This window comes from Acanthochromis polyacanthus, chromosome 2 (genome assembly GCF_021347895.1).
Source record: "Acanthochromis polyacanthus isolate Apoly-LR-REF ecotype Palm Island chromosome 2, KAUST_Apoly_ChrSc, whole genome shotgun sequence".
Taxonomy (NCBI): Eukaryota; Metazoa; Chordata; class Actinopteri; family Pomacentridae; genus Acanthochromis; species Acanthochromis polyacanthus.
The window spans coordinates 4941936-4958324 of record NC_067114.1 but is presented as its reverse complement, the minus strand read 5'-3'; the positions used below and the strand labels follow the sequence as shown (position 1 = coordinate 4958324).

At 40.7% G+C, this 16389-nt stretch overlaps 1 protein-coding gene across 1 annotated transcript; it reads right to left on the bottom strand.

The window, feature by feature from the left end:
- Nucleotides 1–39: 39 nt before the first annotated feature.
- Nucleotides 40–15815, bottom strand: tmem39a (transmembrane protein 39A). Its single transcript, XM_022208311.2, has 9 exons — nucleotides 15536–15815; nucleotides 10801–11014; nucleotides 9580–9802; nucleotides 8869–8952; nucleotides 8575–8729; nucleotides 6488–6845; nucleotides 6153–6340; nucleotides 5898–6018; nucleotides 40–4041 (listed from the first exon to the last, which is right to left on the bottom strand). Exons 2-9 carry the CDS (start codon nucleotides 10911–10913, stop codon nucleotides 3802–3804), a joined length of 1482 nt encoding a protein of 493 aa, XP_022064003.1. The 5' UTR covers nucleotides 10914–11014; nucleotides 15536–15815; the 3' UTR covers nucleotides 40–3801.
- Between the last annotated feature and the right edge of the window lie 574 nt (nucleotides 15816–16389).

Genomic DNA, 16389 nt, shown 5'->3' with positions numbered 1-16389 from the left:
CTTCAGCTCACACATGTTGGTGCACAGAAATTTGCACGATAACAGTTGAAACACCATTTGTTTTATTTCAGATGTCAAAAAGAATATTCAGAAATGTTGTGGGGAAACAGAACACTGTCAAAAGCCGAAATGTGAGGACCAGCTCCCCTGATTTCTCCAGCACCGACACATTGAACAACAGATTCAAATAGGAGTCTGAAAATGGATCCGGGGATATGGCACATTAAAAAAAAAAAAAAAAAAACTGCAAATGGATTTTTACTTCATAGCAAATTAGCCACAGATCATCATCTGTGGCCAATTTTCACTTATCGCCTCTTTAGATTTTATGTTGGCTCAAAGATGATCGAGTACACTTCAGGGCAACGCAATCAAGAGGACATGAATTAAAATCTTTTGAAGTCTCCTTCCCTATTTCTTCTCTTTAGTTGTTATTTTATTGGTTCACAAGCCCAAATGAAGCAGAGCACATTGGAGCAAAGATGCATCCTTCAAGTAAGAACAGATGTTGAAGCAGGATTTAAAGCAATCCATGAAATGTGTCATATCTGTGTTACCGATATTCCAGTGATGGTGTCCAATTCAGAGGCAGTGCCACCAACAGAAATAAAAACAAAACAAAAAACATGCCAATGCAAGTTAACAACAATTCAAAATTTGCTACATTCAAGTGGAAAATGACTGAGAACAGAACATAAGCACCAAAGAGCTGACTCGAGGGGTTAAGTTTGCAGACAAACTGGCACATGGATGGCATTTGAGTTTCATCAAAGCCTCCTCAGACTTGTCCAGATGTATTCACTGGTTTCCTCCCCCTCATTCACACAACCTGAAACGTGACTGAGGCAGTTATTGTGAAAGTTACAACAGCACAGGAATGACTGAATCTCAGATACAACATGTCCCGTGTTCATGTTTTATGGATTTCTGTCTGAAATGTTACAGTTAATCAGGCCCTGACACTAATCCTTAACACTGCCTGAAGCTTTGCACCGACTGTAGATTTTATTGTAGGGGAGTCTTAAAGAGAAAACCACTGAAGGGTAAAGAAGTGTGACTGTACAGAAAGGCAACAGCATGCAAGGCAACCTGCTTTTAACACCATTTTGGTAACAGAGAATACATGAACCGGTAATGAGGTGACACACACAGTCTTTCCCCTCCAGCTGTCGTCACCATTTGATTTTGCATTCATCACCCATGAAAACTGCTAAACATCCTCTGCTGTCACCTCCGTATGAGAGCGTGATGACAATATTTGCAGTGGAACAAGGGTTAGGTCTTGGGATGTACCAGCAGGAAACTTCATCATTAGCCACATTCATTTTGTTATCTGCATCCAAGCCACAAAGTGGACCTGATGCGATGCAGTATTACTGAATCTCTTTATGGTTTAAACATTCAGAAATTAAAAAGAAGCACAGTCTCACTCCAGATTTGTCACATACTGCTGCTTTGCAAGGACCTGTTGATGTCACGTTTGAATGCACTCTGTAGTCATACAGACCAGTAACAATGTGTGATTATAAGAAATAAGCACCATGGGTCAACAGAAAAATGCTCCTTGCTGTTTGCTCTTCTTCAGGTAACGAAATTAAGATCTTTACTTAACCTCAAACAAGTAGTTTTTATACCTAACATAGCCAAATAGCACATGTAAACAGCAAGTGCTGATGAGATTTAAGTCAAAATAAAACTAAGTGGAAAATAACAGTCCGACACGGGACACAATCCTTAGTTTCTTTAGGGAACACTGTGACTTACACTGCCTCCTTATGAGGCACATAATGAACATATAAGAATCAAATATTAATACAGGCGGCACCAATGATAAAGGACACCAATCAGATGCCAGTGGCAAAGCAGCAGTATTTGACAACCTGAAAGTTGAAAAAAAGTTGAATAAAAAGTGACTGAAAGAACTTTAAAAGCAAAAAGTTTATCGCTATATTATAGCAGGAAGAGTTCAGCGCGTCAAAATTAGTTTGACTTTAATAAACATCTGCCTTTAGCAGTCACTACTCAAATTTTACTTTTTAAGTAACTACAACCAGGACATGCAAGGTTTAGTTTTAACATAGACTGCATAGAAAAGATGCACATAACTGTCATGACATCACTCATTGTTTCATGAACTATTTTGAAGCCTCAAGTTTGGAATTTAGCTGTTGCCATTTTTGTCTTCTAACACCTGACATGACAAGCAAGGGGTGGATCTGATTGAGAACTTAACGACATTACTCGCATCCATACACCAGCGACTTGTCAAGCAAAAGGTAGCCCTCAAGCATACCCTGCTTTATCTTCTATTTTACCCTAAATGTTTCCACAATTCACAAAATGAACATCATGCTGCACTGAACAAGACTCAAAATATTTACTGAGGTAACAAATCAAGATGTAGCATCATTTTCTAATAGACTACGACACAGACTCACCCCCTGCTGGCCATTCACAGTAATGTAGGTTTAAGCCACTTTCAGACCCATGGGTTACGTCCATCTTTATACACAGTCTATGATTTTTACAGTTTTGGGTGTGATTTGAGTTTAAGGATGCCAATAGTGTCTGCCACTTCAGATAGCCAATGATGTGAACCAAGCAGATAGTGAGAGTATAAAGACATTAATAAGGTGAGTAAGAAGAAAACAGCACATCTCTGCAGAGACGGTAGACAGGAGAGTCTACTAGACAGGTTAGTTTGTACCAAAGTTTAATTCAACAACTGGTTAGTTATTGAATTTCACTGACGCTCCACTTAAAGGAACAGTCCAAAAAAGTTGTGTAATTCTCTCACCTTTTTGTGTCTTCGGTAAGCGTGAAGCTACAACCAGCTGTAAGCTTAACTTAAGAGAGGAAACAGAAAAAAGGCTAATATGACCCTGGTAAATTCTGTTGAAATGACAATGAACTAAATTTATTGACATGGACCTCTAAAGCTCATTAGTTAACATGATAAATGCAGTTTATCCTGTTCCAAAACGAAAAAGTAGAAATGACAATTTTCTGTTTTATGGCGGGTTATGTTCTGGACTATTTTTTGTTAGGTAGTTTCTGCTGGTTGGTCAAACAACTGTTGTTGTTACATTTTGAAAATATAAAATGTTAATCTACGAGCTTTAGAGGTGTTGGTTGATTTGGTCGATCTTTCCAGACTTCCTGTTTGCAGTCTTAAACTTAAGCTTGAGAAATGAGCGGTACTGATCCTCTAATCACTGCCCAAAAGGAGAACATATTTCACTAAATGAGAATCTGTTTTCTTCAACAGAAGAGACAAACAGCATTAATGGCTGCATCACTGGTGAAATGATAACATCGCCCTGCTACCCAAACAGCGACTGGTTCCAGATTTAAGCTTCAAGGCCGAAGTAGATTATGGGACAATCAGAAATCAGGATCTCAGGCACAACTCCATCCTCTCCTCTGAAATGCTCATCTAGTCTAACTGACTGTCAGAGGCCAAGCCCACTCTGTGATTGGCCTCCTGCACTTAAAATATCTTTGGTGAAAGTCACCGCCTGGCATTCCCCGACTTCCCTGACGCCTAGCAACAACATAACACAAAATGCTAATGTCGTCAGCGTGGTAATGCCCGGTGTAACTCCAAATAGTATACAAAATAAAAATATTCTTTTAAATAGGTATATATAAACATTGCATTAAAAATAGAACCGTATCAAAACACAATTATGAGTTCACAGTCTGTCCCTTAACCTCCAAGTGTCTTCCACATAATCAGACCTCCAGCCACCTCCCCTCCACATCTCGAGTTCGTATTTGAGGTCTCGCTGTGCTGAGCCTTTACTGCGACTTCAGCCCCAAACTGTCAGAGGGCAGAGGGTATGAATAGGCTTTGCCCAGTACAATGCGGTCTCGGAGTAGTTTGAAAAGGACATAGTAGTTGCAACAGAGAATAAGGCCCAGAGACAGTGTGTGGTTCCAGCGCTCAGAGCGCAACAGAGAGTATAACTGGTACAAAACCACACTGGACTCGATCCAGATCAGCAGGTTGAGGATCCGCAACGGCTTGTGGAACAGGAACTGCAAAAAACAACAGAAAAGAGGGTGAGAAATAAACACACTGAAGAGCATACGGTGGATCATACATGAAAACATTCAATAAGCAGGATGTGAACGCAATAAAATGACCACTTCTAAAATATACTACACATGCACAAATACAGTCATGGAAACATTATTAGACCACGCGTGTTTTCTTCAATTTGTCGTTCATTTTAAAACCCTAACCTTTAACTGACCTTGCCGTGTGCCCAGGGGCATTGTCTTGTTGGAAAATCCAGTCATTGGAAGCAGGAAAGAGTTTTCCAGCTGATGGAATAAAACTGTTTGCAATTTGGTAGAACCATGCTGGGCTTGTTTTTTCTTGGTGTAATGAATGGCTTTCTTGGAGATCTTCAGTTTTTTCACTACCTGTCTGTCACTCATGCCAATTTCCAGCAGTGCCAAGATGGCTGCCTTTGTGGCGTCACATAATTCTTTTGGGCATTATGTGAGAGCTGACAACTTCTGAGTTGTGCTACGGCTTGAATGTCAGCAGGAAACCACTCTAGACCTTTACATGTGCAGTGCTGCTGATGACATGAAATGTCCTCTAAAATACCCTGGGAATAGCCTCGCCGCGCTAGACAACCCACGGCAACGAATTTAATTCTCTGCCAGGGTGGGTCTAGTTACCCTCCATAAGGCTCGAGGCTGGATTCTCCTAAAACTGGCCGGACCAATCACCATGAAGTGTAGAGTCAGAAGGCGGGCGTAACTAAGTGACGACAGAGGCGCGACGATTCTGACAGAAACAACCGGCGCACAATAAACAGTTATCTTTCGACTCGGCTTTGGCACAGCCCTTAAAGATTTGAAGCTAAAATTCAACTTGAAAGATAAACAAAGGACGGCACTGAAGTATTTCATTGAGAAGAAAGACGTATTTGGACTTATGCCGACGGGATATGGCAAATCCTTAATATACCAGTTGGCTCCGCTGGTTGGGAAGCTAACGGGACTTAGCCACAATCCGCCAGCGCTCTAGGAACTACGTCAGCCTATTCGTTGTACTGATTGGTTGTATACCTACCCAACTGCTCCAGAGTGATTTGAAAGACAACCTTTTAGCCCGCCTCCCTCCCTGTCGAGCTTCCCTAGACCCTTGTGCCTTCAGAAACATGGGGCTCGCGCGGCCAGGCTACCCTGGGAATACAATGAAGCTTAAACATGTCAAACAGGACAAAGTATTATGAAATCAGCTGTATTTTTTTTCGTGTTCATTGTATTCTTCAGGTAATATACCTTTAGTGGTACCAGGCATTGAAATGTACAAAAAATTGAAGAAAACAAGAGTGGTCTAATAATTGTTTCCATGACTGTATGTTAGAGATGCAGCTCTCCCAAACCTGCTGAAGAAACGCTCAAACTTTCTTATCGTGTGGTGCTCACTGTTGCAACCATACCAACCCGTTGTTTTTATTATATTCACATTGTTTAACTCCCTCAGCAACACTACATGACGTCAATGTTTCCGATTTTAGATGTTTCTTAGTTAAGATGACATGCTCATCTTTGCGGTGCCCATGTTGCATCTCTGTAGCCCCAATGTATACGTATATTTATGAGCAAATTCACACCAACTGCAGCTTAGCTTCGGAGCCTGTAAGTACAGCATAAGCCATTAACGTAGAAGTCTAAATCCAGCTTAAGTATAACTTCTGCTGATGTTCGCAAGAGCACTCTTTAGTTTAGGTGATGTGGTGCATTTCCCACATTACAGAAACTGCAGTGAACCAACTCTAAGCTGTGTAGTCTGTGGTGGTGTTGTATTATATTGTACAAGTGTCATTATTCCAGCATGTCCACTGTCAGTAAGATTAAAAAAAAATACTCACATAAAACCTTGCATGGGAGACATCAGAGGGCAGAGCGACATTATAGGATCCGACTGCCTTATATAGACATCGACTGTGCCGTACCAACACCCCGTGAGGCCAAATGGTGCTTTCTGACCACCTGAAAATGTTAACAGTGCAGTTACATACGCTGCTATGTGTATATATATATATATATATATATATATATATATATATATAAAGAATGTTTGAGTTTCTGCAAATGTGCAAGTAAAGAAGCAAAGGAACACTCACGCATGCTGAGGTGCGTTACTGATCGGGCCGTGCTCCAGCTTCTGCCAGCGGCCCAGGTGAGCCGCTGAGCGATGAAGCAAGTCGCAGTAGCTGGGAGGCAGCAGCTGGCTCATGAGCATCACAAACGCATTAATCCACACCATGATGAGGTGCTCACATGACCAGCGCATGTCATAGTACTGGGTGCTCTGTGGAGCAAAATGAAAAAGATTAGCGGAAAATTAACAGGAAGTGATGACAGTAAAGTGAAAGCAGGGCATGAATAGACACAAGTGCCTACACAATAACACGACAATCCTCAATGAAGAAATGGAATTAAAATGACAGATACCCACCTTGACGAAGCACAGAGGCAGGAAGGCAACGTAGTATGCGCTGAACAGCGAGTTGAACAGCACTTCCTTTATTCGCCGGTTAAAGTCGCTCTTGAGCTCCTCCACCTCGGCTCGAATCAGCTCCGGTGTGTGCGAGTGTGTGTGTGGTGGGCAGGTGTGAGTCGGCATGTGCGGAGGGCTGGAAAACTGCTCTCTGAGGTTCTCCCGTAACAGGAAGAGGAAGTCACGTGGTCGAAAGAACGGGGTCTCCGTCAGGTCGGTCTGCTGGTGGTCGGCTGGGTAATCGCAGTCGGCCGGTGCAGTTTGACTTTTCCCTCCCTCCTGATGGAAACAGCACAGCGGGACGTACACACCAAATCTGGCGTGGAGGGAGGGCAGCGAGTTAACGAGGACAAACAGAAAAACAGAGCAGCGTGTTTTAGTTTTTAAATGATGGCATGATGAGAGGGAGATGAATGATGTGAAAACATCATGCATTATTAAAATGGTGAGACACATTAGGGGAGGGTGGGTCCACAACTTCCTTCACCATTACCACATACATTAGGAAAGAATGAATAAATAAACAAACAATCACGCTCCACAGTATTACCGCATCACTGTGAATGACCAGATTAACCAATACCTCTGAGAATAATTTGTTCCGAAAGTCACGTTATTGTCTAGACAGTTTTGACTCGATAGTTTATAACAAACAAGATCAAGTGAACTTGTTTTTATAGTGATGATATGTTTGTGCATGAAAGCAATGTTTTGCATATGATTTTTTATGGCACAAACGTACAATTGAAACACACAGAAGTCACACAATTGGAAAACTGAAGACAAATGATGTGCTGCTGACAGGCAGTATGACAATATGATCATATCGGCATACATGTGAAAAAACCAGTCGCACCGTAGTTTCACCTCAGATGTACATGTATGTGTGTGAGGATGAACTAAAGCATCAATACACTTCAGAGAAAATGCTTATCAGATTGCCTCGATTCCCCGCGTATCGTTACAACGTTGGGAACAGGTGCTCCACCGACAACTTCTCTAACCCCAAACCAGCTTTCTAACATTTGCATCCAGTACACAAAGATCAGCGTGCTGAGGAAGAACGATAAGCAGGGTTTAACTCTCTGAACCCAAAACTGTTTCTGGGGGCTTTTTGTTCCTTACACATGTTTGACTCACTGTGAGCTCATTTTTCACTGCGCCGCTACGGAAACAACACAATCGTAGCTAGAAGTGGAAAGAGCTCAAGGATTTCTTTTGTACAGTAGAAAGAAAATATGAGAGTAGAATTTCACTGATTATTCATTTTGCAAAAATTGCAAAAACTTTGAATCGACTCGTACCACATTTTTCCAAGTGCCCACAGATGTTACCAAAGCTGGAAAAAAGTGGTGTCAGTGTACTATAGATGTCTTATGTCTCATTTCTAATTAGTCTCCATCCTAGTCTCCTACCTGCTTTGTGGAAACACACAGTCTGCAAGTTAAGTCTAGTTCAGATGAAAAGTCCCTGAACTTTTGTCACATGACTGCTGGCAGCAGCTGAGTAGCACCGATTTTTTTTGTTTTTTTAGATAATTGTTAGTGCACATGGTTTATTTTCGGCCATTTTTTAAAAATGAGGCAAAGAAGTCCTTTTTGATGAAACATCCCCATTTTGAGCCTGGCTTGGTTACAGTCACAATTGTTTAGTTCAAGGACTATAAGAAAGTTAATAGGATGACAATTCCACTGGAAAGAGAGTTTCCTGCTATGATAAAAAGTTAAACAGACCGTGTAATTTTGAGAAGTTTTAAACAATAACATGCCATTTAGAGCGTTCAACTACTCTCTCAGGACGTTGTATTACATTCATTCGCAAAACTATTTCAGTTTTCAGAAACAACCGCTATGAATGCTTTTTAGCATAGAAAGTGCAGAAGTCTCTACTGCAATTACCATTTGTATGATTCGTTTAACTCTCCGCTGATGGAAAGCTTTTCGTCCCACCTTCTAGTACAGAAGCTCAGAACAGACAGAAATACTTCTGCTTTGAGGTAACTTGATCAAGCATAAGCTGGCCTTTAAAGGGTGTTAAAAACTCACGGGTATCCCAGGAAGAGGAGGTTGAGCACAGAGTGGTTTCTGCAGAGGTTGACCAGCGTCCAGCAGAGCACCCAGCCACACATGGTCAGCAGGCTGAGCCGGGCTGCAATAAGGACCACGTAGCGGAACACCGATCCCCCGCTGCTCTGAGACACCTGGAGGAGACAGACGACTGAATAACCCACAGATATCAAACAGACTGAGGCACCAACAACATCGTACTGAAGCCTCAGTTCCCACTGGTGCGATAGTGTGTTAGCTGAAGGCAAACACAGATCAGGTTTGTGTGTTTACCTCTGAAACAATTGTCCAAACAAGCCTCCTGGCCAACATGACTGTGATGAAGATAGCCAGGTGGTAGTCCATTAGATGGAAGTTCTGTATTGAGGACAAACAAGCTCTCATTAGCTTTCCATAAAGTCACTGCTAAACCTCTCAATCAAAATCAGTTACAAGCTCTAAATCTTTTTTTTCTTTTGAAATCAGCAGTAATGTCAGGTTTTAAGGAAATCAATCACCAAAAAAACACCAAAAACCTGCACACACTGTCGCTTTGGACAAAATACGTTCAGGTTAAGGTTTATAGTTTTTGCTGCCATCTATTTTAACACAAAGAAATTATACATCCAAAAGTTTTACTTATTGTCATTCATAGTTAGTAAGGTCTCAACCAGAGCAAAGACCGTTTCCAATAATCGAAACAAAAATGTGAAAGTGAAGGAAAAGCTACTAAGTTAAATAAATAAATGTGTATCACTTGTTTATATATTTGTGTACACTATTTATTTATACATTCATATGCAATGGTAATAGAGCTGATGGTACTACAAACCGATTTCACTCAATGTTTAGCAGAAATTTTTTAAAAATTAATGGGAAAAACTAAATTTCTGAATCTTGTTCTAGTAAGGGAATCAACTCTGGGGGCATTTTATTTTTAAACTTAAAATAGAACGCAGCAATGATTGGCAAAAACTACATAACATTTGTCTTGTGTGTTCTTACAAGCGAGGTAGAGGCAGCGGGGTGGCTGTACGGGTACCACCAGACCGTCCTGTAGATGTTCATGTACTGGACAAACAAGGCCACCAGCAAATAGAGAAAGAGCAGGAACTCAAACAGCAGGCTGCTGTCCAACGGCAGCTCTGGGATCCTCGAGTGTCGAACCGGCTCCGGAGTGATGAGGGCTGATAGAGGCGGGGCAGACAAACCCACCGAGTTGCTGCTCCTGGAAGAAGACACACAAAAGTACAAGCATTCATGAACCGATCTATCCGGAGAAAGCAGCTATGAGACACATTACTACAGCAGTATCTCACAATATCGCGGTTCACTTTGTATAACGTGTGTTCATTTTCACTGTGCAGTACATTCATCTCATCATCATCAGGACTGCACAGCTAATTCATCATCATCTTCATCATTTAAGTTGTAGTATATTCACTGGTGAGCACCCAAACAGAATTTTATATGTTGTTACAATGATGTAGGTTTAAGAGTGCAGACGCTGTGTAAGAGGATAGGAAGTGTGGCAAAGGTTAGTAAGAGAGTGTGGAGGGTTTATAAAGCCTTAAAACATATAGAAATAAGAAAATAAAAATATGATCGCTACTTTTTGTCCATCACAGGAGAGTCTGGAGCGTAACCCTTGTGATAGAGGAGGGACCGCTGCATTCTATTTGTTGTAAATATCAGCACAAAACAACTGATGAAATGTCTTTGTTCAGGAATCTTGACTGTTTTAAGAGGACTGATCCTAATGAAAGTACTCAGTGTAACTGCAGAAGTGTACAGACTGCTCAGACACATTTTGGGTCATTACATAAAAACTGTTATGGGTTTTTATACTATACCATCCAGCCATCCATCCATAGTATTTATAGTTAACACTATGTGAATATCTCAAGCAACAGAAGCAAAATCTTCACCAGGCTTTTTAGAATAGAATAGAATAGAATAGAATGTGCTTTATTGTCAGTATACATTGTACAACAATATTGGAGGGCTTCTCCTTTTGAGTGCAAACATAGCTGAAGGTGCAAGATAAAAGTCTTAAAAATCTTAAACGTAGTGCAAACAGTCTATTATTTATTTGTATTTCTATATTTATTATTATTATTTAACAGCAACACTACATCTACACAACTCTTTCATGACATTCTAAGCATCAGAATCCATCACATCGACACAGTCTCCCGTTTCCAGGGGCTCAGCGTTTCCACGTACCTGCTCCTGAGGCCGGTACCATTGCCGAGGCTGCCTCCAACCAGAGTCTGCAGGGACGGCAGAGCGGAGCGACTTAGCTGCTGTCTGCTGGGACCCCTGCGACCTCCTGGCATGGTCGCCAGTTACCGTGGCAACCACGGACGGCGCCCACCAACCAAAAGCCACTGGGACTCCTACCCTTCTCCTCAATAAGCCACCATGTACAGCCAGGCCTCTGTGGAGCAAACAAACGAGGCAAAGTTTCAACGAGAACACTCGACAGAACATAAAAAAAGTACACTTAAAGCAGAATGAAAACCAACAAATGTGAGGTCTAATAAACAGCACTCTGCAGCCAAATGACATACAAAAAAATGCGGGGTTTTTTTTGTGTGATTTTTTTTCATCAGAATCGAAAAAAAGCAGGCGTTTAAACAGGAGTTGCATTAAAACAAACCTGGATCCTGAGTTTATTTTTTAAATGTGAGCTTATTTTGTTGTTGATGAGGTGGACGGAGATGGAAACTAAATGTAGAAACTTTATAATGCTGTAGATTTCTGCTGTTTGAGTCGGACAGTTTCCGACCTCGGTTCTGACTCTGGAGAAGCTGTTCTGAGGTATTTACTGAGGTATTTACTTCTCTGCTGTTCACATATCACATGCATTGTGATATGTAAACAGCAGCAAAGTTAATTAGGGAAATATTATTGAAGAACTGTACAGTGGTTCCAGTTTGTCACTGAGATGGTTCTCAGTTCTTTTTAAATTCACCCCTTACTGATTTAATTTCCCCGACGTGGGAAATAATAAAGAATTATCCTATCTTATCTTTATATACTTATTTCAACCTCATCAGTTGTATTAATCAATGAGTGTAACAACAAATAGCTACATGAAAGAAGAAACCAGTTATGCAGAGGTTTCTAGCATCTGTAGGAATTGACGTGTTTGACCTTTTTACATTTTTCTTTCTATACATTTTGCTATGAAGGAGTATGATGGTACGCTGTTGCAGAACTTGTAATAACTGGAATGTTCAACTCTGCAGCTTTAACAGACCAGGCTTCAGGTTACCTGCCCATACCGCCAAACATTTTCTAAAAAAGCAACTGTGAAATCTGTTTTCCGCACGAGAATCTGCCACACTTTGAAACACATTTTATTAGATAAAAGAATAATAATTTGTCATTTTTTTCTGTATTAACTAGAAATTACACAACCTTGCTGGACCTCTTAGCCATCTACACACAAGAGACTGACAAAAAACAAAAACATTTTTGTTCAGATTGTTTAAGAGAGGTGTGGCCGTTTTAAGGGTAGTTTAAAGCTGTAGTTGTAGATTAATATGACAATGAAACACCACACACCAACCTGTATAAAGCAATAAAAGCTCCTGCACAAACTACTGCCTCTGACATGACTGTATGTGAGCTCAACACTTCTATTAAAAATATAAAATGAACATTATAACCTTCACAAAAGGTATGCTTTTCCGCAGTGCTGTTGAATTTGCGTTAGCTATAGCTAAGTGTACCAAACATTGTGGTGAACACGCACAGACAGAATGAGGCAATTAGCCGTCTCCTGGAGGCCTCAGATCGTAGAAATATTTCCTCATATTGCCACTGCTGCTCGATCAGAGAAGCATCCCAAAGGCTTGCTGGTGGCAACACTCCTGGCTGCTGTCAAACCACTGCTTAGCAATGCAAACGGAGCCGTCACCAATCTACAGCTGCACAGATCATCAAACCCGTTCACACACAGTTTTACCCCCTGAGGCTCGTGCTGGGAAACAGTCGCCTGGAGGTGTTTGCAGAGGCAAATCTAAAGTCTCGATCTCAAACACGTCTTTCATTCAAATGTTAATGCATCTTTGAAGCCGAAGCTGTCGGTACAAAAACACATTCAACGGGATTATTAAATACTTAACTTCTATAATCCTTCTGCCTGAACATCTTCTCAACTTCCAGCCGACGAACACAAATGTACTTCCATGATTTTTAAATGCTAAGAAAAGCACAGACGTAACTAATAACATAGATGATGACTCTCATTCATTTTAGAAATGCCAGTGAACCAACTAAATGAAATGCAGTCGTAGTTATGTTTGTTATTGATTGGATATTAAATAATGTGCTGTCATAAACGCAACTCAGCTGTCAGAGATGCATAATTTATTGTGAAGGTGAATATTTGTCTGGCAACCTTGGATCCCTTTGTTTGTTTTTACAGCGCATATATCTGCTTTATTATCTTGACTTAAGGTTTATTTCAAGGGAAAGCATTCTGCAGTCCAACAGCACAACTGCTATCGATTGATTAAGTGGCTTATTTTGAACTTTTGTTTCCTTAGTCTGGATCACTGTCGCTGTAAAATGAATGTTTTGAGGTTTGAAGCTTGTTCAGGACAAAAAAGAAGAAGTGTGTCACCACCTCAAACTTCTGAAACTTGTGGCGTTTTCTCACGATGTTAAGACACTTTGGAGAGCAGATAATTACTGAATACAAATAAGGAACTGACACATGAATTGACAATATAACAATGTAGCCAAATGACATTTAACACTATAGTACATACAGTCCCTGACAAAAGTCTTGTCAAATCGAGAACACCGCGTGAGAGAATGTGACAAACTGTTCTTGTAGATACAGGGATTTCTGGCAACCAGTTCATGTGTAACTCTGTTGCAGCTGAAAAAGTGCTGCCCCTGGACTGTCCAAGCAACAAAAGCTCTTCTCTAACAGGTGTCTGCCTGACCTGGGCTTGTCATGAACGTCACCAGTTTCTTCAGATCTTTGTCTTATCCTCTCTACTTGACATCTGGATACATTAAAGCTGTCTGCCACCTCAGCAGCAGACTTGGTCTTAAGGGTCTTGATGATCAGCACTTTGGTCTGTGGTTGGATCTTTGGCATGCTGTTGGGGTCAGGTTGGGCTTCATATGAAGGTCTTGTGTCTTGAGTTTCTTTTTATACACACCTGGGAATGTGTCAGTTACAGTATTTGTCACAGGTGAACTTCTAATCTGTGACTGGTTGAATCCTTTAAAGACATGACAAGACTTTTGTCTTTGCAAAAACAGATGTCACGGGCTTTACCAAGATGCGAACATCAGGACACTTTATGACGGGGTCAATTTGCACCCAGTTATTAATGTGAAAGCCCTTGGCATTAAAATGAACCATTTTTTGTGAGAACTGATTGATTAGGAATAAAGTTATATGCTATTTAAGGTTACTATATCCTTATGCGACAAGACTTTTGTCAGGGACTGTATTTATTTAACCTGAAAGTTGACCTAAATGTAGAAGAATTATACCATTAATTAATCTAAGATGTATGGAAATGTTTGTATGGACAGTTTTTTTTTCAACCTAAGGCAGCCTGACAAATTGATCTACTGCAATTAGAGGTTTAAAGGTATAAAAAATTGCACCACAAGAAGAAATTTAATTAGAGATGTTTTGGCATTACAGTTATTCTTCAAGTAAATTTTCACCAGTTCCAACTTCTCAAATATGATAATTTTACTGGATATTTCTGTGTGTTTCTTTGTATTGTGGTGGCGGTCACTTAACTATTCCTGCTTGCTACTGCAACAACAGAATTTACCCTTAGGGATCCATAAGGTATTTCTTTTCTACTATTCAAGTTGCTGCTGTTGTATGTGGTAGTAAAGCAGAATATTTTGGGATTTGAGAGCAAAACAAGATATTTGAAAACAAGCCACCTCGACTCAGAACAGTTGTTCTCATTTTTACTACTTTTCTGTAATTTCATCACTTCCTATTTCAAGTATTTCTGTGCAAGTTAAAGCCCTATAAATGACCTTACAGGGAAAAATCAGTGCTTGTTAAATTAAGAAACTGATCACCAGATTAATTGTTTTAAGTCACTGTATTGTTTATAAGTTATTCTCTTGTCTTCACCGTGAAGCACTTTGGTCAGCCTTTGATCTGCTGTAAAGGGCTGTATAAATAAACTTTGATTGATTGATTGATTCATCTACAGTGAAATGATGGTGTTCTGTCTCCCAAACACAATCAAAGTCACTGAAATCTCATCCAAGCAGGTTTGAGTGTAACAGAGAAGCATATTTAAGGATAATTTATTTATATTCTAATCATTACTCTGTGACTATAAAACTCCAGTCCTAGACAGGCACCTTAGCGGAACACAAACCACGAGGCAGATAAGAAACAGCCTCTGAGTATATCTACATTTCCTTTGTGCCACTTTGGCTTCTGAAAGTTGATGGAGATGATAATAAAGCAGGCCCAGAAGCTGCGATATTAAACGATATTAAAGCTGAATATACAAACCGGAAATAGACACAGAGAGACGCACGCAAACAGACACACACCACAAGGGAGCAAAATTACAGTTGAGATTCAAAAGTGAAAACAGGAACTGTAGGCTGCAGAAATGAACTATAATGTGGGGATTGCAGAAATGTATTTGGCAATTTAGTGGCAGTGCAACACGTTTCTAGTTTTCTACTTGAGCAAAAATAAAGCAGCTCGTGTTCCTCTGGGGAATATTCTGTCTGGAGGTGTCTTTGGGCAGAGACTTGCTAAGACATGCACTAAAGCCGCCTGTGTGGATCCTGACATCAGGCAGTCTTGTCGTTTTTACACTGCGGAAACTTTAAATCGGGCGTTAAAAGCAGAAAGGTAAAAGTGTGTAGCTGGTCGCTAGCTCTCAGAATGAAACCTGGGTAGTTTAAAAAGCTGCTTAAAGCCGTCAGTACTCACACAACATCGACAACATGCGGGGGGCTGAACTGAACGAGGATGCATCAGTCAGTTGTGTGACGAGTCCAGACAGCACCGAGCATTTTTCCGCCTTCCAGTCTCAATTTCACCGACTGCACTGATGTGGCGACGAGCTACGACGGCACAGGGGACGCTGGGAGGTCGCTTTCCCTCCGACCAAAGGTGTTAACGGGCTCTAAAAGTTAGCCCAGGGCTGGAGGAGCAACAGTGTAAATGCGTTGCACAGAGACCGACGTGGCAAAGCTGCACCTCCTCTCCCCGTGTCGTCATCAGTGCGCGACTCAAACGAGTCCGTTCTGCACAGTCGCAGTGGCGGTGCAGAAACTACAGCTCATCTGTTCTTTCAATGTATGTTCTCAGACGCGCTTTGTTCTGATATATATGACTGGCTTGACACCTATATTCTACTTGAACCCTTTCTTCAGAAAGATATTATTTATGGTTTTGTGTCAGGTTATGACTTTTTGATCAACAATATCCTCATCCTTGAAAAATTTTATATACACACAGATGCAAATACATGATGATAAACCCTAGGTGTTATGTGTTTCATAAGGAGAATTTCAATCTGCAGAAAAAGCCCTGGCTCTGTGTTTTGTTCAGTTTTCTTTCTTTCTTTTTTCTTTTTGCTTTGATTCTTATTCATTTTCTAATTGCACTTCATATACTTTTCAAGAACTGCCTCTTCTAATAGATATATATTACGTTATACTGCACTGTAAGCACCTGTTCTTCACAAAACTGCCTTTGCAAAGATTGTGTTTCACAATGTTTTGTTGAATGAACACAGTAACTCATGATTCAGAGCTAAGTTCAGGGCTGCCAACTTGTGA